Raw genomic sequence first — 26,102 nt, 5'->3', positions numbered from 1 at the left:
GACGCGGGCAAATTATTATTTTTTTAATTCTGCGCTGACGAAGTCGTGTGGTTCCGCTAGTTTCTGTAAACTAATGTAGCTAATGTTATTTTACAATATCATAAAATAAATGAAAAAGTTAAAGTTAAGGTAATATCGTAATGGCGGCCATGTTTGGCATTTGAGTTTCCTCTGTTTACTTTTCTGATTTGGATTGAAACCAAATATACATAGGAATGAATATAAATTTTCTTATCTGAGTGAATGTTGTTCACTTGTATACGACGGAAAGAGATGTGAATCACCTTAGTGACTAAAGGTATATACACAAGAGTTTATATAAACCAAAACTGCACAAAAATAGTGAATTTTCTGGTCTTTTAAAATATCTTTGCGTCCCAAGGTCATCGGCGTATTGTCCTGTGCCCTTCCCCCCGCAACCCGCAATCCAAATAAATCTAAAACTGTGTTCTACGCAGCGACCCGCGCGAAATTAAAAACCGCCAAGATATCTGAAATTATTATTACCTGTATTTAAAGATAAAAAATGTTATAAATCTTTTTTTCCTTTATTTGTAAAGATAACGAATTCAAATTATAAAATAAAAAATACTATATGGCTACGTGTCTACATCCTAACAATAAAATATTTGGCAAACTGCCTCAGTAACATGATTTAAAATCATAAAAAACCTTCTTGTAAATCTGATCAGAGTAAATAAGAATTTTCTGTGACGCAGCACTAATCTCTACGAACATCTTAGAAGATGTTCCCAGTTTTTCCCGAAATTACTTCCTAAAACACTAAGAAGTCTTAAAGAATCTTTCGGAATAAATTTCCTTTAAAATCATCTGTTGTCTGCAACTTGATCTGTGTGGAATAAAAAAAAAATTGCCTTTGTTACTAAAGTAGCTACTTTAGGAACTACGCGGAGTAACTTCTCAAACCTTCATTTCGATAATATCTTCCATTTATATTACGCACTAATGTCCATTTTCCTTGAAATTTTAATTACCATTAGCAATTAAATCTGACTCAGATATGTTACGTAGCGTGTCTCTATAATTAAGTTATCTATGTTTAGTTTCAGTTAATAACGCGTTGACAAACAAAGCTAGTTTGTTTAGTAGATATCGGTTTATTAGTTTAATTTAGCGTAACGCTATATAGCAGATATGTTGAAAATAACCGTTTCTTGAAAGGTTAAAGTTTCTAATTAATTTATTTTATTGGGAAAATGACGATTATTGTTTTCATTTAAATTTCTTATCTAGTGTAATCTGTTTGTATACTTCTTTTTGATTTATTATTAATTGCCAGGAGTCTGTGTGTAACACATTTCAACACAACAAAATTTTATATAATTTGAAACGTTTGTTTGAAAATATCTATTAAAAGGTATATTTCCAGGGAGAAAAATAATATAACTTTTAGTATTATGCTCACTAGAAATGTGTCATAAGCTAAAACTTATAAATCCGTCGTAATCAAAGTACATACGACAAACGAAATTATTTTTTTCAACTACGTTACAAAAACTGCTATATTAACTGCTATTTCTGGCGCATTACTATAGCAATAAAGTAGAAATAACTTGGAAATAACAGTTGTTTTTTGTTTGTTAAACTAGTACACCAGTTCGTTGCCGGTGTTTGCGACATAAGGACGTGTGTTGTTCACTCGTAGGTTAGTAAAACGATGTTTTTTTATTCATTTCAAGTAGTGTATTACATTCTAAAGATTGTAGTTAACTTTATGAAAGTAAATGTATAAAATGTAAATTAAAACTTGCTCAAAAAATATTGAATAATTTTCTCCATGTCTGTCTTGTATTGCTTTAGAAAGTTTACAGATGTTATATTAATTTAAAAAAATAATCATGTGTAATCTTTGTTTATCCCGTTATGGGTTTTTCTTTTCCTTCTTATTATACTTGGAAGCGAAATATTTTTTGCGCCTATGTACTATTTTATGTATTAGTTTACTTGTAAGATTACATTGTAATTTTTAGCCTTAACTGCTGAACTGATTTTGTCGAATGCAGTTCTTTTTTTTTATTTTTATCTAATTTGTAAAACTAGAGTTTAGACTTACAACACGCTACAAGGAAATAGTTTAATAAGGAAAAAAACGTAAACGTCAAGATTTTTTTGTTTTCCTTTTGGATAAAAACTAGCCAAGATATTTGTAATAACATTTAAAAAAATAAAGGCTCTATAAAACTTTTTTCTCGTCCCTTAAATGTAACTGGTTTTGGGGAACCAAACCCCTATTAAATCTCTTCAATTTGTTAACTGGCAACTTTCTCCCCCATCGTACACCCCTAGGGTCTACTAACCCCAGGTTCTAGACCACTTTGGTAATAACTAGTCTATTTAACACGTTTTAAAATGGAATTTTAACTCGACGTAACATGATCTAATAACTACCGGATTAAGAGCGACACCACATAAGAAAATATATCTCGTTAGAATTTTATCACCTTTTACGGAAAGTTCTAGTTATAAAATAGTTTAGACGTTTGTAACGAAATTACTCGACAATGACTAGGTTAAATAATAAATATAGAAAGCATTTTTAAAACTAGCAGATGTCAGCGACTTTGCGTGGAATTAGTAAAGTTAACAAATATTTCAACTTTACGATATTAGTATAGAGTACTAGTTGTCGCCCGCGACTCCGTCCGTGCTTTATTTTAAAGAACCTAGTATACTATGTGTTCTTCGAGGCTATGTTCTACATCTGTACCAAATTTCAGTTAGATCCACGCATCAGTTCTGTGGAGTCTACGTATAAAATAGAGCAGGACTCGATTTTTCGTATGTCACACAAACTACTTACCTGTAAAAAATAATACGTCCAGTCAGACGGGCAAAAAGGTCGTAATAGGAAGTAGGGTGTGGCATAAGGGTAGGGCACATGATTACTTAAGGGTGACATATATCTGATAATCCCACTATTTTAATATAACTGTACATATATCTTATATATATAAAAGAAAGTCGTGTTAGTTACACTATTTATAACTCAAGAACGGCTGAATCGATTTGACTGAAAATTGGTGGGCAGGTAGCTTAGAACCAGGAAAAGGACATAGGATAATTTTTACCCCGTTTTCTATTTTTTATTCCGCGCGGACGGAGTCGCGGGTAAAAGCTAGTTATCTATATATATAAAAGAAAGTCGTGTTAGTTACAGTATTTATAACTCAAGAACGGCTGAATCGATTTGACTGAAAATTGATGGGCAGGTAGCTTAGAACCAGGAAACGGACATAGGATAATTTTTACCCCGTTTTCTATTTTTTATTCCGCGCGGACGGAGTCGCGGGTAAAAGCTAGTATAGTATACAAACTTATATATACTAGCTGTGCCCGCGACTTCGTTCGCGTGAAATACTGTCTTTGGGTAGCATTAGGATCTTGATGATGGCATAGATTTAGAGCATAGTCTGGAAGAACACAGACTACTAATAAAGTTTTCTTTCAATTTTACGCGGATTGAGTCGCGGGCGTCAATTAGTTTATTTATAATTTGATTGTTCAGTTGTTGTCAGAAACTACTGAAGCGATTTGAAAAATTCTTTCACTGTTGAGAAGCTACACTAGAGTGATATAGAATATATTTATTACTAGATTTTTTTTTAATTCATAGCAGACGAAGTCATGAGTAATTGCTACTATAAATCTTTTAAACATAAAAAAATACTCGTATATATCAATTAAACTATAACAATCTAGAAAATATTTCTCCATTTTTACAAACCATTTTTTTATAACAACCTTGACAGTGAAATTGTGTCTGACAAAATAAGAACAAATGATATAAAACCAAACGACCAGTCTTCTCAAGGTCTACTACAAGGTCAATCGACCGACCACTAGGTTGACCATCTATTCTTTAAAATTAGGATAATACTTGTTTAAAATATTTTGTACATCTATATATATAAAAGAAAGTCGTGTTAGTTACACTATTTATAACTCAAGAACGGCTGAATTGATTTGACTGAAAATTGGTGGGCAGGTAGCTTAGGACCAGGAAAAGGACATAGGATAATTTTTACCCCGTTTTCTATTTTTTATTCCGCGCGGACGGAGTCGCGGGTAAAAGCTAGTTTTAAATAGATTCTTCTAGTAAAGCTCATAGGCAATTACTAAGTTATTTTAGCGAAATTATGGGACCTAACTTAAAATGTTTGCTAGAAAATGTTCATAACGTACGTATATTAGATTTGTATAGATATCGGGTGTAAAGTACATCGACAATAACGTTACGAATAATTGGAACGAAGTTCCTTATCGCGCGTTGTGAAAGGGGGCTAGACGGAAAAAATTCTTACGAAAAGTTGTCACGACACTTTTTGCTATAGTATGTTAACGACGAATGAGCGCTACTTCACCATGGCAACGACGTGACAATATATAACGAAAATTCATAGAAATAAAATGTACTTCTTGTGAAGACTTAAGTTTTTTACTCATAGAATAAACATTGGTTCCTTCACTAATAAATAGAAAGGAACTTCGTTCCATCTGGGTGTCCCAACACACCTCTTAAGTTTTTTCTCACAAATTTTCGTGCTAGGTCCTTCGGTGGCCGCTTGCTATGACTATAGCGGACGACCAAAAACACTTAATCCAGTGTTTAACCCATTCTGACTCAACAAGGTAACATATTTAAGAAAAACTTGTACTACAAAGCCATCCCTTTCATCAACTATACAGAGACAACTATATGTATTTACACTGCACTCCAAACACCGTAAAATAAAGCAATTTTTATTAGCCTTAAACATAAATAAGAAACTCTAATTTAATTACCTATCCTCTTAGGGTTCAGACAAACAGGAAAGGAGAACAGAGCAGATGTTTATAGCAAATAAAATTCAGCTTTATTTCAATGCAATAAGGTTTAATTTTACTTTGCACGTTATCAAAAGCTAGCGTAAAATACGAGAAAAGAAAAATTAAACCTTGTCTCAATCGTTTAAAGCTTAAATTTACTTACGATAAAAATATGTTATGCTCCACCACGGTCTGTGTCTATCCTTACAATATTCATAAGTGTTTTCTATTGCTTTTGATATATTCGTTTCAAATTGCGTTAGGTACTTGAATATAATCAAATAAAGCATTAACTTTATCTATATTTGAAGTGTGTATTTGTTTTAAGTATTTACATATCGATAGAAATAATTATGTCCGTTAATCAATTAGTATACGAGAAAGAAAATATTTATGTAGATTTTAACAGTACACGCTAGCAATATTTGTTGCACGATATGACCAGCTCGTTGGTTAAATACCACAACCACACAGAAGACAGGCGTCACGTGGAAGCAATTCTGCATTTCGCTTGATGAGTGTGCGTGCCGTTGACGTAATTTTAGTCCGTTTTCGATTAAATGTAGGCACCACATCTTCAACTGAGGATATCTATGGACAGTGGGTTTGATATTACGGCGTATTCAGGAGTCCTCTTGTTCGTTTGACACCTTATCTTACTAATATTACAAATGCGAATGTTTAGATGGACGGATGGATGTTTGTTTGAAGGTATCTCCGGAACGGCTCAACGGATCTTGATGAAATTTGGAAGAACACATAGGCTACTTATTAAGTTTTTTTTATTCCTCACAAACAGATTCGCGGGCGACATCTAGTTCTATATAAAACTATATAACACCCCCCCCCCCCTGTGTTACCCCCATTAATACAAAGAACCATTATCTAATACAAAAACCATTAAACTTTTCGGACAAGGCGAAATAATTCTAAATGTTAACCTATAAATGTCAATTAACAAGAGGCATACTTTCAGCTAAAACCTATGACCTTGCTTTGACATTAGCGTCAATTCCCATCATTGTTCAAACAATGTGATCAGATTACGTTAGAAAGAGATAGGTGATTCCATAGAAATGGCCTTGTATTGTTTACTGCGGAGAGAGCAGAGCCTAATAAAATATAGCAGATTTTTTAAAAGTTTCTTTTTAATTCCTTTTAAGTGCGGTCATGGTATACATTGTTAGGTGGTCGGATACGATTATTCCTAATTTATTCCTTGCCTGATAGACAAGAGAGGAAAGAGGTTTGCGAGATTTTTTTATCGATCTGTTGTGACATAAATGCCTTGACCTATTTTGACTAGTGAGGTATCAATCGATCCGTATGTTTTTCCATAGTTTTATGCCGGCTATACAAATTGGTCGTGACCATTTAGAGTGTGGACAAATTAATACAAGTCAAGTGCTACTTTGACTTAATTGACGAAATATCCAGGAACCGTCGTGCAGGCATCGGCTGTCGGGTTATATATTTCAGAACTGCTACAAATGGACTTCAATGTTCTGCCTACCATTCTGGATTTTTGCCGTGTGTTGTGCTTCTTCATGTCAAAATAAAATCATAGTTTATCCCATTTATTTATTAAACCGAATATGAATTTGTCCCATTCGGTGTCGAGACCCTTGGTCCGTGGGGTCCTAGCGCTAGAAAGCTTTTTAAGGAAACAGCAAAAAGGTTAGTCGACATCACAGGAGACCGAAGATCTGGCAGCTACCTCGGACAAAGAATTAGTCTAGCCATTCAAAGGGGGAACGCTGCCAGTATCTTCGGAACCTTGTCTAAAGGGACACCTTTTAATGACATATTTTAGTTTTTATGTATTATATTTAATCTAATATTTTAACTTTCATTTAAAATTGATTTCAGAAATGTCCTCCTCAACCTTAAATTCTTTATTAAACCTTCATGGACATATTTCTCAGTGTTTGCTCTCAAATGTCAAACTCCGATGTTTGTACATTTCGCGCCAACTGTCACTTGTCAAATGTCAAACTATGACGTTGACAGTTATCCTCGTGTCATTAATAATTGCTTGTGTGGTTTGCTTAATATTATTATGTTTATTATGCATTTTAAGTTCACTTTTAAGAATTTTAACATGTATTTTAGTGACTGCGGTTGTTATTTTATCTATATGCACTTTTGTACCTTCTGGTTAAATACATAGAAGGAATCTATTACCTAATGGTAAGGAAATGTTGCCATAACTAACAAAAGCTGTGATTTAGGAGAGCTCGTGAAGATTTCTAACTTGTAAAAATTTGTACAATATAACGTAAAGAAAAAAAAATATTTTAGTGTATAAAATCGGGTGGCATATCTTATCAATATACATAGTATAAAACAAAGTCGCTTTCGCTGTATGTCCGTATGTATGCTTAGATCTTTAAAACTACGCAACGGATTTTGACGCGGTTTTTTTTAATAGATAGAGTGATTCTTAAGGAAGGTTTGTATGTATAATAAATGCATAATATAGTAGAGAAACACTGATAAATTTAAAGGTTTCTAATGTGAACGCTGTGAACGTTGTGTATAAGGACATTCTGTAGTAGGTATATTTTGCATTGCACCCGTGCGAAGCCGGGGCGGGTCGCTAGTCTAATATATAAAATTCTCGTGTCACAGTTTTCGTTCCCGTACTCCTCTGAAACGGCTTGACTGATTCTCATGAAATTTTGTGAGCATATTAAGTAGGTCTGAGAATCGGACAACATCTATTTTTCATTTTTTTTTTAACCGCGCGGACGGAGTCGCGGGCTACAGCTAGTTTGTTTTATAATTTTCTAACAGATGGCGTTAGAAATAAAAATACGAAAACTAGACTTGAATTGAAGTTACAGTGCTAAAACTCTTATCTCAAATAGTAATAGTTCCTTAGTAAAGTGTACCACAAATCTGTTAACGTTGTGTAATAGAAAGCTCCCTTCACTCTCCCTGATTATGTCAATGTTTGGATTATTAATTCTAACAATTTTTAATCTAACTAAACTTAAGATAGCAAATATTAACTGTACAATATACCGCATTCAAATAAAAAAAACTTGAGAGGTGTCAAGGGACACCCGGATGGAACGAAGTTCCTTTCTATTAATTAGTGAAGGAACCAATGTTTATTCTATGAATAAAAAACTTAAGTCTTCACAAGAAGTACATTTTATTTCTATGAATTTTCGTTATATATTGTCACGTCGTTGCCATGGTGAAGTAGCGCTCATTCGTCGTTAACATACTTACTATAGCAAAAAGTGTCGTGACAACTTTTCGTAAGAATTTTTACCGTCTAGCCCCCTTTCACAACGCGCGATAAGGAACTTCGTTCCAACTCTAAACCATAGACAAATTGCAGTTAACGTTACGTATTTTTCTTCCATTACTTTATAACATAATAGTGGTAGACGCCAGTAACATCTGTTACACGAATGGACCTACACGTCCGGTGCAATACCACGACTACACAGATAACAGACGTCAAGTAGAAGTAATTCCGCCGACAGTTTGATGAGTGTGCGTGTCGGAGGTCTAATTTTAGTCCTGTTTCCCTTCCCACCCTTTTATAATAAAGGAGAAATAATCTGTCATTGTGGATGTCTAAGGACAGCGGTGTCTTCGCTGTTGGCCGAATTCAGCTAGCTTTTTGTTTATTTTATAATATGAAAAAAAAAACATTAGCCACTCTTATCTTGCAGTACCAATCCATTTCAAATACCAATCGTTTATCTCTCATCTATCTATATATATAAAAGAAAGTGGTGTTAGTTACACTATTTATAACTCAAGAACGGCTGAATCGATTTGACTGAAAATTGGTGGGCAGGTACCTTAGAACCAAGAAACGGACATAGGATAATTTTTACCCCGTTTTCTATTTTTTATACCGCGCGGACGGAGTCGCGGGTAAAAGCTAGTTTTTTTTTAATAAAATAACGGAAAATATTAATTTAATGGCCGCCAAGTATATTATTTTGACATTACTCTGTTTATTTCGGCGTAGTTAGAAACTAGATCTTATGATTTTTTTTGTTATTGTTACAGAAAATGCCCGAAGTACATCCAGCTTTTGCGGACGCGGGAAAGAAACAAGGTTTGGAGATATGGCGTATTGAAGTAAGTTAAAATTAATTAATCCAATAAAAATACTAATTATCATCCTGTAGTTTCCTGATACAGTATGTACTCTTCCATATAGAGACGTCATATTTGAATTAATTCCCTCCCACATATACTTCATACAATACTATCTCTTCCTCTACCTTTGTCGCGAAATGCAATCTCATTACTTACTTGTTAAAGCTTGGGCAAATATTTTTTTTATTTTTTTTTTCTTATTTATTTAAAAACAACTGCATAGCATCCTTACAGTACGCAACCAATTTGACACTATACATACTACAGTCAAAATCTGTTATAACGACATCGAAGGGACTACTCATATTGAGTCGTAAAAACCGATAGTTGTAACAACCGGTGACAGGTATTAATAGGAAAGATATGTATATAACATTCAGCCAGGACCTTTGATTTTGGTCCATTTAACCGGTATGTTGTTCTAAACGATGTCGCTATAAACGGTTTTGACTGTAGTTTACACGATAACATTTATAATAACAGTAAAAACACATAACAATGGCAAATAAAAAAAAACACATAGATAAACAGTGCAAGAATATATCAACGCGTAACTACACATCAATATTATTAATCAATTAATCAATAATCAATAAATTTAATATTCAAACGTCTTCCACACATCTATAGGCAGCCTCTGTGAATTTCGGCTCGCTGAAACTAAATATATCTATAACCCTTGATATGATATTGAGAATCCGTATAGCCCGCACTATAGGAGCAGCATATCTACTAATCGTTGGTTTCTGAGACCAAAAACCCCGTATAAAACATATTGCTATCGTTATTTCGTTAAAGATAATGGGCTGATGATGTGTTTTATACATAGTTTTATGTCTTAGAAACCAACTATAAGACAAAAGTACATGCTGAAGAAAATCAAATAAATATGCAATTTTATAATACTTTGCGAACCCCATTACACATTTTTTTATTTCATTTTTATCTGAGCTCTTGATGGATGTACTATAAGGGGTTTTAAACTTATCCATTCATTAAGACACCTGTACATAGGAATGTTAATTTACAGAATAGCTGTCATCCGCGACTCTGTCCGCGCGGTATTAAAAAAAACTTAATTACTAGCCTATGTGTTATTCCAGACTATGTTCTACATATGTGACAAATTTCATCAAGATCTGTTGAGTTGTTCCGGAGATATCTTCTAACAAACATCGATCTATATAAAAATTAGCATTTATTTTAAACTAGCTTTTACCCGCGACTCCGTCCGCGCGGAATAAGAAAAATGCACATAAGATAAAAAAAAAAGTTCCTATGTCCGTCTCCTAGTTCTAAGCTACCTCCCCATCAATTTTCAGCTAAATCAGTTCGACCTATCTTGAGTTATAAATAGTGTAACTAACACGACTTTCTTTTATATATATAGATCTAAAAGACTACACTGAAATTAAACTTATAAAATTCTGGGTAAAACGAATCGAAGTCCTATCAAAGGTGTAACAAAATGCCAATTGAATTAAAAATAACAATCCAATTTAACGCCTAAATTATGTTGAAACAGAGGACTATCAAATACCACTGCGTATTTTGGCTATTTAATTTTGTCAGTAAATTCATTAAAATTGTGAGATAAAGGGAAGTATTATTTTAAAATAAAGGTACTAATGGTAGTTACTAGTTTTCGCCCGCGACTTTGCACGCGAGGAATTAAAAAAAACTTAATTAGTAGCCTATGTGTTCTTTCAGACTATGTTCTACATCTGTGACAAATTTCATCAAGTTCTGTTGAACCATTTCGGAGATATCTTCAAACAAACATACATCTAAGCTTTCGCATTTATTTAGTAAGATAATATGTACAAAAAATTACTAGTTTTAACGCTAAATGTACAATGTCTATGGATGAAAATATCTACTGGCTGATCAAACACATTACGTGTACAATACTCAGTTAATTAAAACAGTAATTTCTAGAAAGAAATACCTTTCTATTGACCTTGAGGTGATATTTTTAAATCACGTAGCTATGCGAAAACAAAAAACGCATTTAACATCAAATGAGCGCTAGGAGATTGAAAACAAAAATACTAGAAACAAATTCTTTGTGATCGTTCAGCATAAGTTTATTTTACTGATTAGTTTGTAGTTGTTTAAAAAAATAACCTAAATAACTCTAGCATATACCATCTACCTTCCAGTCAAAATCACGTCTAAATCGGTCCAACCGTTTCAGAGGTTTCCGGGAACAAACGACTTGCAAACAGACATACATTTTTATAAATTACTAGCTGTCGCCCGCGACTCCGTCCGCGCGCAGTTAAAAAAAATGGGGGGGGGGGGGGTTATGAAAAATAGATGTTAGCCGATTCTCAGACCTACTGAATATGCTCACAAAATTTCATGAGAATCGGTCAAGCCGTTTCGGAGGAGTACGGGAACGAAAACTGTGACACGAGAATTTTATATATTAGATTCTCTCGTTATGAACAAATCAAATAAATCACGTGCATGAAATATTTACAGTTTATTTTGTTTAATAATATTAGTAAGATGTGACTGTTGTTTTTTTATTAAAATGTACTTGGCTGTAAGTCAAAATGTACTTGGCTTTAAGCCAAGCACATTTTAATGGTTCATTTGTACTTTGATGGCAATAATTAAATAATAAAATGTAATGTTCTCTTTACTTTTATGTGTATAAAATATAGGATGTCTAAAATGATTTCACTTATACTGAAGTCGTAAGATTCACGAAGTGATATAGAAAGTTATTTTTAAACAACGATATATTTATGTATTTTTGGAAATGTTTTGAACAAAAACAAGTTGATGGAGCGTGTTAATTTATCTGTTTATTTGTCGGAGTTCATTTTCAATTCAATTTCCAAGCAGTGGCTTTTAGGTGTGCCAACTGGGCGGAGTTCATTTTGTGGATTGAACTTTGTAACGTGTCTATTTAAGGATGAGTAGTTTGATAGTTCATTTAACAATTCACTAGAGATGGGTTGAGTAAAATTGGTTATGAATCTTTTCAATTATCTATGGTTTTTCTCATAGAACTTGCAAAGTAAAATTTCTTGATTATTATTTTTTAATTACAATACAAATAAAATTGTTTCTTTTTATTCATACTTTGTTTTTCAAAACTACATAAAGAAATAAAACATTAAATCAAAAATTCAGTTTTTGACAAGCAAAAAAAGGAATGTGTTTATTAGTTTTGAATGTTTTTTTTTAGTTAAGTGGGCGATACAAATAATTGAAATAAATTAAAAAAAACCTAAATTTTAGTAGGTACTTATTTGTTAGATTAAGTTTCTTACAAGACAAGCTCAATAGTTTATAGTTGTTCCTTATGTATATGGACAAAATTAATCTTCATACAAAATTAATTCGATACTTCATAAGCGTCAGTTGTCAAACTAATATTATAAATGCGAATGTTTATATGGATGTTTGTTTGAGGATATCTCCGGAACGCCTCAACGGATCTTGATAAAATTTGGCGTACATGTAGAACATAGTCTAGAACAGGGATCCCCAAACTATTTTAGACAAGTGACCTGACCCTTTTTAATTCTAAGCTATTAAGTATTTTTTTAATTCCGCGCGGACGGAGTCGCGGGCTACAGCTAGTAAAATACATGTATTATCCAAAGTCCTATGTTGTTACTAGAATGTACGCATAAATTCGTCTGTCGCCGCTAATCCGGTTACTGTTGATATATAAATAGACTACCAGCATAGATGTATAAATATTTAGATACAGTATGTTCGAAAAATCTAAAACATTATAAACATGGATTTGCTATTTTGAAACTTGTACCAAAAATATATTTATTTGAACGGATTCTTCAGTGGTCATAACTCGTCGTTACACTTTTGTCAAGATTCTGATAATGTTTTTAATAAATTTATATTGTAGCGCAAGTTTTTTACGTGTATTTAAATTTAATAGAAATGAGAAATTATGTTAACACATGTCACTGGCTGACAATGTCATTGTGTAGTAGCAGTCGCCCGCGACTTTGTCCGCGCAACATTAAAAAAAACGTAATATGTAGCCTATGTGTTCTTCCAGACTATGCTCTACCTCTATGTCAAATATCATCGAGATCCATGCGGCCGTTCTTGAGATATCTTCAAACAAACATCCATCCATCTATCCGTCCATCTAAACATTCGAATTTATAACATTAGTAAGATAGACGAACAGCGATCGTGAAACAAAATCAGTTTCGTTCACCTTAAAAGAGAGCCCCCGAAGGGCACTAAAGTCGGTGCCGACACCGAATAAATTGCTTGAGTGTTAAACGTTTATATTTAGTTAGTGATACCTACTTGTATTATTGTTATCCTTTTCATTCTCTTCGACAAAAAAGAGACAACAATACATCTTTATATATATAAAAGAAAGTCGTGTTAGTTACACTATTTATAACTCAAGATCGGTCGAACTGATTTAGCTGAAAATTGATGGGGAGGTAGCTTAGAACTAGGAGACGGACATAGGAACTTTTTTATCTTGTGTACATTTTTTATTCCGCGCGGACGGAGTCGCGGGTAAAAGCTAGTATTTTAAACAGTGAAGTTATATACTATACTCTTATTTTTATTTATAAACTTTGCAACACCCTGTATAAGTTTAACGAACGTTTCACACAGGAAATGTAGATGCGATGAGTTGTCTCTAAATCTGTACTCACAGATGTATACAGTGTGTTTATTTTCGTGTAGTTTTTTTGTTGTAAACGTTTCTCTAGTTTTTGATTCGATTAACTCTGTTTCTGTTTTTGATTAATTCTGTTGTTTCTTGAACAAAGTGTTGTCATCCTTTTTCATTCTTATTTAAAGAATAAAGATAGTTATTTGGTTTTGTATGATATTTTAGCAATGGAAAACCGTTAGTTTCATTTTAAATGGGTGTTTTTGTTTCAGAACTTCGAGCCTGTTGCTGTACCTCTAAATCAATATGGCAATTTTTACTCCGGAGATTCCTATATAGTGCTTAAGGTATATAAACATCTAAAATTATTAAAACTTTAATTTTTAAACTATGTCCTTCAATTTTTAATTAATATAAATTTATTAGTACTTTTAGAAAATCAACAATGTGCCGGTGTATCGGTGCAACACTAGACCTACAAAAATATAAACTCTTACGTCCCCTCACTACAACTATCTGACACTTGGTTTGGTAACTTTAGCGCGCCATTCGCTTGAAATGATCTCAACTAATAAAAGTACGTTTTTAGAACAATAGATGGCGTTGTTACAAAACTTAATTGAACTTATAGAGGGCGCCTATTCAAGTCAAAATAACAACTTTTTAATTGTACGAACAATTTAATTTACTCATTATCAACAGACATCAGGCGCATCAAACCTATCCTGGGACATTCACTTCTGGTTGGGTTCCAATACTAGTCAAGATGAAGCTGGGGCAGCCGCTATCTTGTCTGTTAACCTGGATGATGAACAGTTCCATGGAGATGCTGTACAGCACAGAGAGACCCAAGGTCATGAGTCTAGACAGTTCCTGAGTTACTTCGAACCTGGTGAGTTATTAATATAAGTTTCTAATAACAGTGGATGGTATTAAAATGAACAAGTGACCCAACAAAATGGCTATTTGTCGAATTAAAAAAATATATATAAATTGATGTATTTAAATGCTTCACTTCAACATTTTACAGATCAAAAGAATTTTTCTAGAATGAAACCGACCTCGGAAAAACGCAAGTATCCTTGCATGGAAAGGGGAAATAAAAATATTATGGGATATAATAGAAAATATAAATAATGTGTTATAATTATTTTGGATACATATATATATAGGGTTGCCACGTCGCCAAACCTACTAGCCGGACAGACCAGCCAGTTTGGCCGGACATTTGGGTAGAAAGGTCGGACACCCTATATTATTTAGGATTTTGTCTCAGTATTAAGGTACATTCTCGTTTGGGAAATGTAAAAAGCCTAACAAAAGCCGGAAAACCGTTTATATTGGCCGGACACGCAATCAAAAAGCCTGCCTATGTCCGGCTTTATCCGGACGCCTGGCAACGCTATACATATAGATACATTCAAAATAAGTAAATTCAAATAAATACTAGCTGTCGCTCGCGACTCCAACCGTGTGCAGTTAAAAAACCTTAATAGGGATATGAAAAATAGATATCCGATTCTCAGACCTATTGAATCAATCAAACCGTTTCAAAGGAGTATGGTAACTAACATTGTGACACTAGAATTTTATATACAAGACTAGCTTTTACCCGCGACTCCGTCCGCGCGGAATAAAAAATAGAAAACGGGGTAAAAATTATCCTATGTCCGTTTCCTGGTTCTAAGCTACCTGACCACCAATTTTCAGTCAAATTGATTCAGCCGTACTTGAGTTATAAATAGTGTAACTAACACGACTTTCTTTTATATATATAGAAAATGTAGCATATCCTGGAATGAATTTAGGGTATAAATATAATATAAAGGGTTAAATTGTTCTCTTATTATAGTATATAAAATAAATCAATGTGCATGTGGAATAAAAGAATGTGAATAAATAAAATTCTGGTGTATTTTTACATTGAAAATTTCAATGCGCATGTCTTCATATAAATATAAAAACAATGTTTGCATCACATATTTGGATACAATACAGTTGAACATATAAGCAAGATTCCAAGGTACTGCGATATTTCTCTCGCTTCTAGAAGTTTCTCTCTAACCAGAGTTTCTCGCTTATGGAGATGTCGGGACCCGACAATGACTCTCGCTTATAGAGTTATCTCGCTTATCAAGGATCGACTGTATTGGTTTTTATCTTTAAAATTGTATATTAAACATTCATGATTTTTTTAAAACATGAACGTTTGAAACATGCATCATTTGGCGATTGAAATGGGTATATCATTTTTTTCGTAGGCATCATTTTAAATGTCACTGATTTTGCAAATCTCTGCAATTTGGAACCCCTTAGTTTTATTTTCTGGCTTCGGCCCTGGTCTTCTGACTCCACATATCCTAAACCACTTTATGTATAGCACTAGGTATCAATGTTTCATATTATTATCATCGTCTCCCTGGTCTTTTCCCACTCAAGTGGAATCAACACACAAGGTTTTATAAACCTTAAAGTTTTGGCTTAATTTTTTACGCCTGCCTGTCGTCAATTCTACTTGGGAAGTATTTACTACTGTTTCATATTGTTGTATGTTAATTGGTAAGTTTAATTCTAGCTATTAGATACATGGATGGAGGACATGCTTCAGGCTTCAGTCATGTGACCATCAATCCTGGAGCTGAGAAGAGATTGTTCCAGATTAAAGGCAGAAGAAATGTTCGTGTTAAACAGGTAAGATATGTATTGGGGTTTGAAATGGACATGACAATGTTTCAAAAACAATTCTTTACAAATTACATATTGTACGTAGTTATTTGGTCTTCTACTACCTTTGTAGCCAATCTCGTCACTTTCTTGTTAATAATTGGACAGGGAAATGACCTCTTTCTTTGCATCACCTCTTCTGTTCTTTAAAAGTAGGTAACGCATCTGCTATCTTATAACTTGTTATGTACAGTTCTGTCAGCCATTTTGTTATTTTGATTTAGCCTTTTTAAAAAAAATGGCCATCAACAATGATATCGATTGGTCCTATGTATAAGGGCCAAAGGAACAAATTGATTATTTTTTAGTATTAAAAGCTACCTCTTACTATATTAACAACATGCACTAAACACAAATACACATTTACTGGTGTAAATCTTATTTTTTTGCTGAAGTAAAAGGCCCAGGGCTTATTTTCCTATATGGTTGAAACTTTGAGAGCCTCTCCTGTAAAGTTGTCAATTTGCATATTGTTCCAAAATCGTAGGAGCCATCGATATGTCTAGTTTTCAATGTTATCTTCCAGGTTGAAGCATCTGTTAAATCAATGAACAAGGGAGACTGTTTTATACTCGATGTTAATCACAACATCTTTGTATACGTGGGAGATGGTTCTAAGACTGTTGAGAGGTTGAAAGCTATCACTGTTGCTAATCAGATCAAAGATCAGGACCATAATGGTAGAGCTAATATTGAGATTATTGGTGAGTAGACAAATTAAAACAATACTTCACATCTCACAGTTAATAAAACATCGATTTTAAACTCATAACTCGAATATGGACTTGCAATAAGCCGTTTGGCTCAGAGGTTAAGCACTTGACTTGCATTCTGCAGGTCCTAGGTTCGAATACCGCTTTGTACCATTGTGTTTATGAATTTGATTTACATATGTACATTTATCCGACGTTCTTATAGTGAAGGATAACATCGTGATGCAACCTACACATATCTGCGTATAAATTCAAAGATACTTGTGAAGTCAACCCTTACTGAGCTGTGGTTGACTATGATCTTGTCACACCTAACTTAGGGTATGCTCAGAGCCCCTCGATGGGGACGTATAGTGAGCTGATGATTGAATCGTTTATTCAGGTCATTTATTTGATAGTTCGAATGTTTTATTTTACGAACACTAACAAAATATTAGCTAATACGTAGCTACGAGACAAAATATAATTTAGTTAGAATTTGTTTTGTACTTAAATGCATTTGAAAATATACTTGACTATGTTTTATTTTTTCGTATTTACTTTATTCTTTTTAGATAAATAGCAAGTGTACTATATTTAATGTTCAATTTGTTTTATAAAAACACATTTTAACAAATAAAAGTTTTGATTTTAAACCTCTGTAATTAAATAATTTTACAAAAGTGGTCCTAAAATGTACCTTGCGGTAATCTCTTCATCATTTCATTATACTTTTAGATCCTTTCTCACACGAAGGTGATCTGGAGACGTTCTTCGAAGCACTGGGCTCTGGTGATCAGGATTCAGTTCCTGATGCGGAAGAAGGTGGTGATGATGAAGTGAGTAAGGATTGATAAACCATGTCAAAAGCTTATGCGAAATCTTTAACTAACACTAAAAAAAACTTAATGTCGGTAGTATTGTGGTTCTTTTAAATATGTTGGAATCCTAACTAAATCATCGAAAACTTCGTTGACTTTACAGATTTAATATTTCTAGGTTATACTTAAAACTACTTAATTCGTTTGTAAATTCATATTTGTACAACTACTGTAGTAATGTAAAAAGCGCGAAATAAATATATTGTGATTAAAATGAACTTAATCTATAAAAAAACAGCCGAAAAAAACCATAAAAAGTCCATAAAATACCAGTACTTAGTTTTTTTACTCTAAAATTGTTCTTGGTTATTTGCTTATGTACTTTTTACTATATATTCTTCTTCTATATTCTTCTATAATATATGTTCTTCAGGAGTTTGAAAGAGGAAGTACTAAAGAAGTAACATTGAGTGAGATCTCAGACAGAACTGGTCAATTGGAGATCAAGAAACTCTCTGGACCATTGAACAAAGATCTATTGGATACTCAGGTTTGTATAGAAGTGGTGGTCCATAATATTATGGTTATTAAATTGCAGTTTTATAATGAAACATTTACCTAAATGAACTTTTTACCAAACGTAACATGATTGTGTTACAAAATTGAAATGTTACAAAATTTTAATACGGTTGACTTATAAGTCATTTTTGTACAAATTTATCATAAATATGTAACTAAATGAAATGTTACAAAATTTTAATACGGTTGACTTATTAGTCATATTTATTAAAATGTAACACGAATGTGTTACAAAATTGAAATGTTACAAAATTTTAATACAGTTGACTTATAAGTCATATTTATTAAAATGTAACACGAATGTGTTACAAAATTGAAATGTTACAAAATTTTAATACAGTTGACTTATAAGTCATATTTATAAGTGAACTGTATTGAAATGTTACAAATTTTATTCACAATTTACTATGTCAATTGTTTTGTAACATGGATGTGTTACAAAAATGAAATGTTACAAAGCCAAATTATAATTTTTACATAATTTAATAATTATTTTGACAGGAATGTTACATACTGGACACTGGCAGCAGTATCTATGTATGGGTCGGCAGGAAATCCAATGGAACGGTAGGAATTATTTTCAACCATAGTTTAGAAATTAAATTAAAAAAAAATTACCAAATCTATTTTATTTTTCGTTTACTAATAACTTATTATATTGATTGAAGTCCGAAAAATATTCTTTGAAAATAATGAATTCAGATTTAACGGCTAAAAAAGATGTTCAAATTAGTGCTAATTTTAGTCCTCTTTCCTTTCCCACTGTTTTCTTAAGGAAGGGCGGAGAGGATGCATATCTATAGTTAGCTTCGCCATTTTGGCGAATTCAGATGTCCTCTTACTTTGCCACATATTAATATATAACAAATGTATGGAAGATTATATATTGGGTTGTTACTAAGTAAAGGAAAGTAAGGAAATTATTTTATATGTTTTTTTTTTTTTTTAGGAGAAATCAGCTGCGATGGCGAAAGCGGAACAATATTTGAAAGCCAACAATTATCCTGCTTGGGTAAGTTACTACTTACTAATATTATAAATGCGAATGTATGGATGTATGTATGAAGATATCTGCAGAACGTCTCAACAGATCTTGATGAAATTTGTCACAGATGTAGAACATAGTCTTGAAAAATAAATAGGCTATTTTTTTATTTCGCACAGACAAAGTCACGGGCGACAGCTAGTAGAATGTTTCATATAAATTTGACGTTTAATCTAGATTTGAATTGTCCAAATGTCATTTAGTACTTGTAAATGGCAACACTTAGGGAATTTACGTCAACAAACAAAAGATATAAAGGTAGAAGAAGACCAAAGAAAGTATGTATGGATTGTGTGAAAGAGGATATGCGTAAGAAGGGGGGTAAATTCAGATATGACAGCTGATAGAGATGTATGGAGGAGTACATACTGTGCCGACCCTACATAGGGATAAGGACAGGTTGATGATGAAATGGTGTCTGGAGGCCATTTTTTCGTCGTTTCTGCATCGGTTTTTGTATCTGGAGATTCCATCATCTTCATCATCAGCTCACTATATACACTGAGGGTCTCACAGTCTACACTAAGTTAGAGATGACTATGTCATAGTCAACCACAGTCAAGTGCGAGTTGACTTAACATATATCATTGAATTTCTTCTCAGATATTTACATCACGATGTTTTCCTTCATCTTAAGAATGTCAGATAAATGTACATATGTAAATCTAAAAACACATTGGTACATGACGGGATTCGAACCTAGGACCTGCAGATTGCAAGTCAAGTGTCCTATATAACCTCTGAGCAACCGACGTTCTGAATGAATCTAGATTTGAATTCTCCAAATTTGTTTGTACTCGTATTTTTAAATGGCAACACTGAGGGAATTTACGTCAACAAAAGGTCTGGAGGCCATTTTTTTTTCGTCGTTTCTGCGTCGGTTTTTGTATTTGGAGATTGTTTGTTGAATATTAAATTTAATTAAATTTATTTAAGGTACATATATCAAAGGTAACAGAAGGTGCTGAAGCGGCTGCTTTCAAACAGTATTTTGAAGATTGGAATTAAATGTTTATCTGTTTTCATTGTTTAAAAACTTGTATTAAAACAGATTGTCATATTTTATTTTATATAAAACTAGCTTTTTCCCGCGACTCCGTCCGCGCAGAATAAAAAAAAAAAAGAAAACGGGGTAAAAATTATCCTATGTCCTATTCCTGGTTCTAAGCTACCTGCCCACCAATTTTCAGTCAAATCGATTCAGCCGTTCTTGAGTTATAAATGGTGTAACTAACACAACTTTCTTTTATATATATATAGATATAAAATTGTCGTTTCGCGGTGTTTGTGGTTAAACTCCTCCGAAACGGCTTGACCGATTCTCATGAAATTTTGTGAGCATATTCAGTAGGTCTGAGAATCGGACAACATCTATTTTTCATACCCTCCCCCATTTTTTAACTGCGCGCGGACGAAGTCGCAGGCGACAGCTAGTTTTATATAATATCGACCCTCTATCGAATAATCCTGTAATGTACTCTTACCGGGTTCTTGCTTTTCCGTCGAATTCGACATCTAAAGGTCCTATTACACGTTGTGAATTTTTTTTATATTTTTCTTAATTTAAATTACGGAGATAAAAAGTCATTATTGAAACAGATTATTTTTTTTATTTCCGGTATTATAATTTTTCCTTCATAGCACAGAATACGCCCGGAATATATGAATGAAAATTAAATACAATGAAGCTATAAAAATTAGCTTTGTTTTTGTATCTAAAAGATTCTTGTACAATAATTATTGATGAAGTTATTAAAGAAATACGGTTTTTTTGCTTCTCATGAAAAATTTGATTTTTCCTATTACGGAGTTATTCAGTGGGGGCGTCGATATAAGACTATTTGTTTTAATAAGTTTTTATACGGCTGTGGATTTTTAATTTGCTTGCAAACGAATCTCTATTTTGAAATGCACAAATATATTGCTTTTAATGTTTATTTTTTATTAAATTGACATTTACGATTAAAGTAAGCCTAATTTTAATCCTCTTTCCCTTCCCATCACGGGAAGGGGAGGTGACTTAGATGGAGGAAGACATGTATATGAATATAGGAAGGGGAAACATTTTCTTTTTGTTTGTCTCCTCCGTCGATTGTAACAACACAATGCAATTGCGGATGTTTGTGGGCAGCGGTCGCTTCGCCATTTCGGCGAATTCTAACTATTGTTCTATAATAAAACAATACAAAATGTCTTTTAGTATTCGTATATTTTTTTTCTTAAGTTAACTACATTTTTTTATTAATGAACGAAAACTTTTCGTACAGTTGTATGTGAGATTTTATTTTTTTAATTTTTAGAATTGAAATTGTTACTAAAAAAGTTCCATAACACATGCTTTATGTTCCATTTAAATTGTCTTTTTTATAACTGTGTTTATTTTGTGATTTTTTTTTTTGTAATAACTAAGTTTAGTTTGTATATTTAAGTTTGTCAAATAAATATTACTGAAAAGTTTGTTTGTTTTATTTTTTATAATAAAAACATCTTCAACATGTTAAATGTGTATTATTTATTATCAAGAGTAACTTTTTGAATTTATTAGATATCTAATCAATTAAAGTAAGGAAAAGGTTGTTTAGAAGTATCAAATTAAAGCTGCTCTTTAAAACAGCGCCTGACAAAAATTATCTGCAATTACACTTGATTATAATGTATTGCTAATATATTTCAAAAGGTATAGACTATTCAATTTAATATCATTCGATAACTATTATTACCAATTTTGAGAAGTTTAATTTGTTTTAAGTACTGTTGTATTCTTCCCTTAAATGTTATAAAACATTCAACCTGCTTGTTTTTTTTATTTTCAGACTATAAGATTTTATTAAGAAATACTCTTTCTGTGCGTTCACTTCTCCGTTAATTAAAGGTAGACAACGCATCTGCATTTGCGGATGTCTGGACAACGGTCGCCTCGCTATTTCGTCGAATTCAGGTGGCCGTTTGCCATCTTTTGACATAAAAAAAATACAGGATTTCTTTATATAATTAAAGCAAAATATATTAATCGTTATCGTTTGTTGGTATATTTTTAGATAAAAACCCACAAGAACAGATTAAAAAATTCTGCTGAAAAGAAAACATTGTAAGTATACTTAAATTCTTAGAATAATTTTACAAATAAATTACATACTTATATAGAAACGGCTGAAACACTCACGTATATATGTCCGGTGTCGTCACCGACTAGTTTCGAGCCCTTCGGGGGCCCTTCATCAGATGAAGAGCCTCCGAATAATGTCTCACGAAAGTTTGAATAATTTAATAAATTACATTATCTGTAGTAAGAAATAGATAACTTTATTGTTATTGCAGTAAGATTATAAATAATATTTAAAGCAAGTATTATAAATGCGAATGTTTAGATCAGGGATTCCCAAAGGCTTCGATATTGAATTTAAAGCATTGCTAATTCTCACTCTGTCTTCTATCGACCTGTCAGAATTAAAAAGAATAATAATAGATCTTAAAAGTAGGTTATTTGGCTTTGGGGGTCTGAGGTAACAGTTCATTTTGGAAAAGGGGGTCACTTGTTCAAAGTAGTTTGGGGATCCCAGGTTTAGATGGATGTTTGTTTGAAATTATCTTTGGAACGTCTCAACAGATCTTGATGAAATTTGACACAGATGTAGAACATAGTCTCGAAAGAACAAATAGGCTACTTAATAAACAAAAATAATTATATATTTTTTAATTCCGCACTGACTCGGGGGTCACATATATCAATCAATAAAACAACAAATTATATACAAAATCATTTTATTATAAAAAAAAATATAACATTTACAATTTAATAGACTTATAAAATAAATTTTTGAGACATTTAATAAAATTATTGTTCACAATTCAATTTTGTACATTGAAATAATAGTATTATTATTGCTTTTTCATTGAATATTACATCTAAATGTGTTATTTATTAATACAAGAAATAGACGGACAAGTACATCTGATCCGGTGAGCATAAAAACTAGATTATAACAGCTTACTAGCTGTCTTGTCAACTGTCGTGTCACAAGATCTTTGTCCTGTAGCCGTCCTGTCATGTTTGTCATTTTCAATGCCTCAGCAACGCCTCTCATCGGAGCAAATAACTTTATCAGTTTATATCAAAAATAGAAATAAAACAAAGTCATAGATTAAAAACAAGTTATACAAATTGTATAATATTGTACATTGAAAAACATTTATCTATATATATAAAAGAAAGTCGTGTTAGTTACACTATTTATAACTCAACAACGGCTGAATCGATTTGACTGAAAATTGGTGGGCAGGTAGCTTAGAACCAGGAAACGGACATAGGATAATTTTTACCCCGTTTACTATTTTTTATTCCGCGCGGACGGAGTCGCGGGCGACAGCTAGTTTTCAATGAAAAGGGTTCAACAATGGTACCTGGATAAGCGAGAAACTTTTAAAAGCAAGTCATTCTACTGTCCGGAAAGAACTCCATAAGCGAGAAAGTTGATTAAGAGAAACCTATATTAGCGAGAGAAATATCGCGACCTTAAGCCTATCTCTTATTCAGGTTACATTGTAATATATGTATTATTACATGTGGGAACAGAACAAGTGAGAAAAGGCTTAAAGTCATTCTGCAGTCTTAATTAGACATGTATAAATCAGCTCGGAACAGGTTCAAATGTTCAGTTAACATTAACTTGAACTTAAGCGGGTTCGACGTGCGGGTTGCCTGTTGACATACAGTTCGCAGTTCAACTCAAATTTTATCTCTATGCAGGTACAAATTGAGTTGATCTGTGAACCTGTTCACTGACTTGCTTTATATATATGAGCTTGTCTACAGATCTTCAATTTTAGTTAACTTAACAATGATTATTTTCAACATATTTTAGGCCCAATAAACTCTCAAGTGAGAGTCCTTAAGTGAGATAAATATTATGGTCTTTTCTCTCACTTATTCAACTTAAAACATTTGTAAAACAAGTAAAGAATAATTTTAATTCATAAATTAAGATAAAGTATGTAAAATTATGTTACAAGAATTATTTACAAGACAGTTAATTTCTTCTTTTTTTATACCATTAAGTGGTAAATGAACTTGAAATTTGAATTTACTAAAACAAAGTTGACCATAGACACCTACAACTTTGTAGAAGTGTTAGATAGAAAAGTTATCTAGAATAAATGTATTTCCGATCTTTTTAAAATTTCTCTTGATTGTGTATTACCTCAGAATTGCACTGCACCAACAATTGTAATATACTTTGTCATTCGTCATATGCATTTAAAAATTCCAGAACAAAATGTGTAATTACAGTTGTCATATTAGTTGAAATCCAGATTTGAATTGTCATTTATTAGTATCTATTTAGGATTTTTTCTTTATCTGTATTCTCTCTATAATTGACTTTGAGTTGGCCCCTTTGAAAACTTGTAATTCTCATGTTATCGGACTTTGAAGCCCCTATTACATCTCAATCTCAATAAATTTATGTAACTTTAAACAATATTAAAATTAGATGTACAAGATGATGTTGGTTTTCGTAATTTTTCTTTAATAATATCGCAAGGTGATTTTGTACTGAAATCAAATCTTACAATATCTGATTTAATCTTCTCTCTGATATACGGTGCTGGGACGGGTTTCAACCTTGATCTTAATACCTTACCAAAAGTTGAACATTTGCCACGTTTTATTTTCTGTTTTAATATATAAGACATGTCTGTTATACAAGGAAGAAGTGGTTCAGGTTCGATTGTTGATACATCTTCATCGAAATCATTAAAGTTTAGTTCAAATATAGATTCCGTAGAGCTACTTTTGCTGTGATTTTCTTCTGGTACGGGTTTCGAAGGTTCGCAAGGTGTTTGTAATGCTTTCATTAAGTCGATAACGTAATCCTGATCGTCTGTTTCCATTTTATTCATCTTTTCTTCCAATTTTTGTTTTTCTTCAATCTCTCGTTTTTCTTTGGCTTTTAACATATTTGCAACTTGTTCTGATAACTTGTCAAGTATTTGACTGTTATTTTCACTTAATGTAGGTATTGGTAGACGTTTGTGAGGCGAATGTAAAAATGATTCCGATACACTACCGTTGTGAGCTAAACTTTTTACATTTGGTATTGGTAAAGACCTCTTTGTGTCATCATTAGACGAACTCTCTTTTAAACTGGTTTGTGAAAGATGGCTATCGACTAACGCGAATAACGATGAATACACTTTAGATTCCATTTTTACACAATAATTCGTTGTTTCCTCACTTTAGTAAACTGTAAAAATATTTTTTGTTTTGATAACAAAGACGTAATACTTTGACATAGACAATGAATTTTGTTTATGATTTGTGATGACATTTGTCTGATGACAATGTCAGAGTTGCCACAATAAACAAAATTTACCCAATAAATTAATTACTCAACCAAAAGGAAAATTAAAAAAAAAGTGTTTAAACATATGGAATTTATGAAGATTTGGAGGTTATATTTGTTGGAAAAAATTAACATTTCATCAACCAAAAGAATCTGTATATAAAAATAATAACCCTACGAAATCTGAAATTACAAGAATTATAGTGATCAGAAATTTTTTTTTAATGTGTAATTTGGCTTGTCATTATACAATTATGTTTATATTAAATCAGTATTGTATTTTTTTTAAATCTTTTGTTAAAAACCACGTGT

General features: G+C 32.4%; 2 protein-coding genes across 2 annotated transcripts; one reads left to right on the top strand and one right to left on the bottom strand.

Moving 5' to 3' along the window:
• The first annotated feature begins 1,596 nt into the window (after nt 1-1,596).
• LOC106713441 (gelsolin-like) lies at nt 1,597-20,510 on the top strand. The gene is made up of 11 exons (XM_045685332.1): nt 1,597-1,666; nt 8,866-8,937; nt 13,861-13,935; nt 14,291-14,480; nt 16,164-16,279; nt 16,839-17,016; nt 17,743-17,843; nt 18,259-18,375; nt 18,906-18,971; nt 19,354-19,416; nt 20,386-20,510. Exons 2-11 carry the CDS (start codon nt 8,869-8,871, stop codon nt 20,455-20,457), a joined length of 1,047 nt encoding a protein of 348 aa, XP_045541288.1. The 5' UTR covers nt 1,597-1,666; nt 8,866-8,868; the 3' UTR covers nt 20,458-20,510.
• Nucleotides 20,511-23,761: 3,251 nt separating this feature from the next.
• On the bottom strand, nt 23,762-25,735 carry LOC106713442. The gene has a single exon (XM_014506249.2). It carries the CDS (start codon nt 25,651-25,653, stop codon nt 24,919-24,921), a length of 735 nt encoding a protein of 244 aa, XP_014361735.2. The 5' UTR covers nt 25,654-25,735; the 3' UTR covers nt 23,762-24,918.
• Nucleotides 25,736-26,102: the final 367 nt, after the last annotated feature.

The sequence above is a fragment of the Papilio machaon genome, chromosome 29 (assembly GCF_912999745.1).
Source record: "Papilio machaon chromosome 29, ilPapMach1.1, whole genome shotgun sequence".
In the NCBI taxonomy this organism is placed as follows: Eukaryota; Metazoa; Arthropoda; class Insecta; order Lepidoptera; family Papilionidae; genus Papilio; species Papilio machaon.
This window is presented reverse-complemented; position numbering and strand designations above follow the sequence as displayed.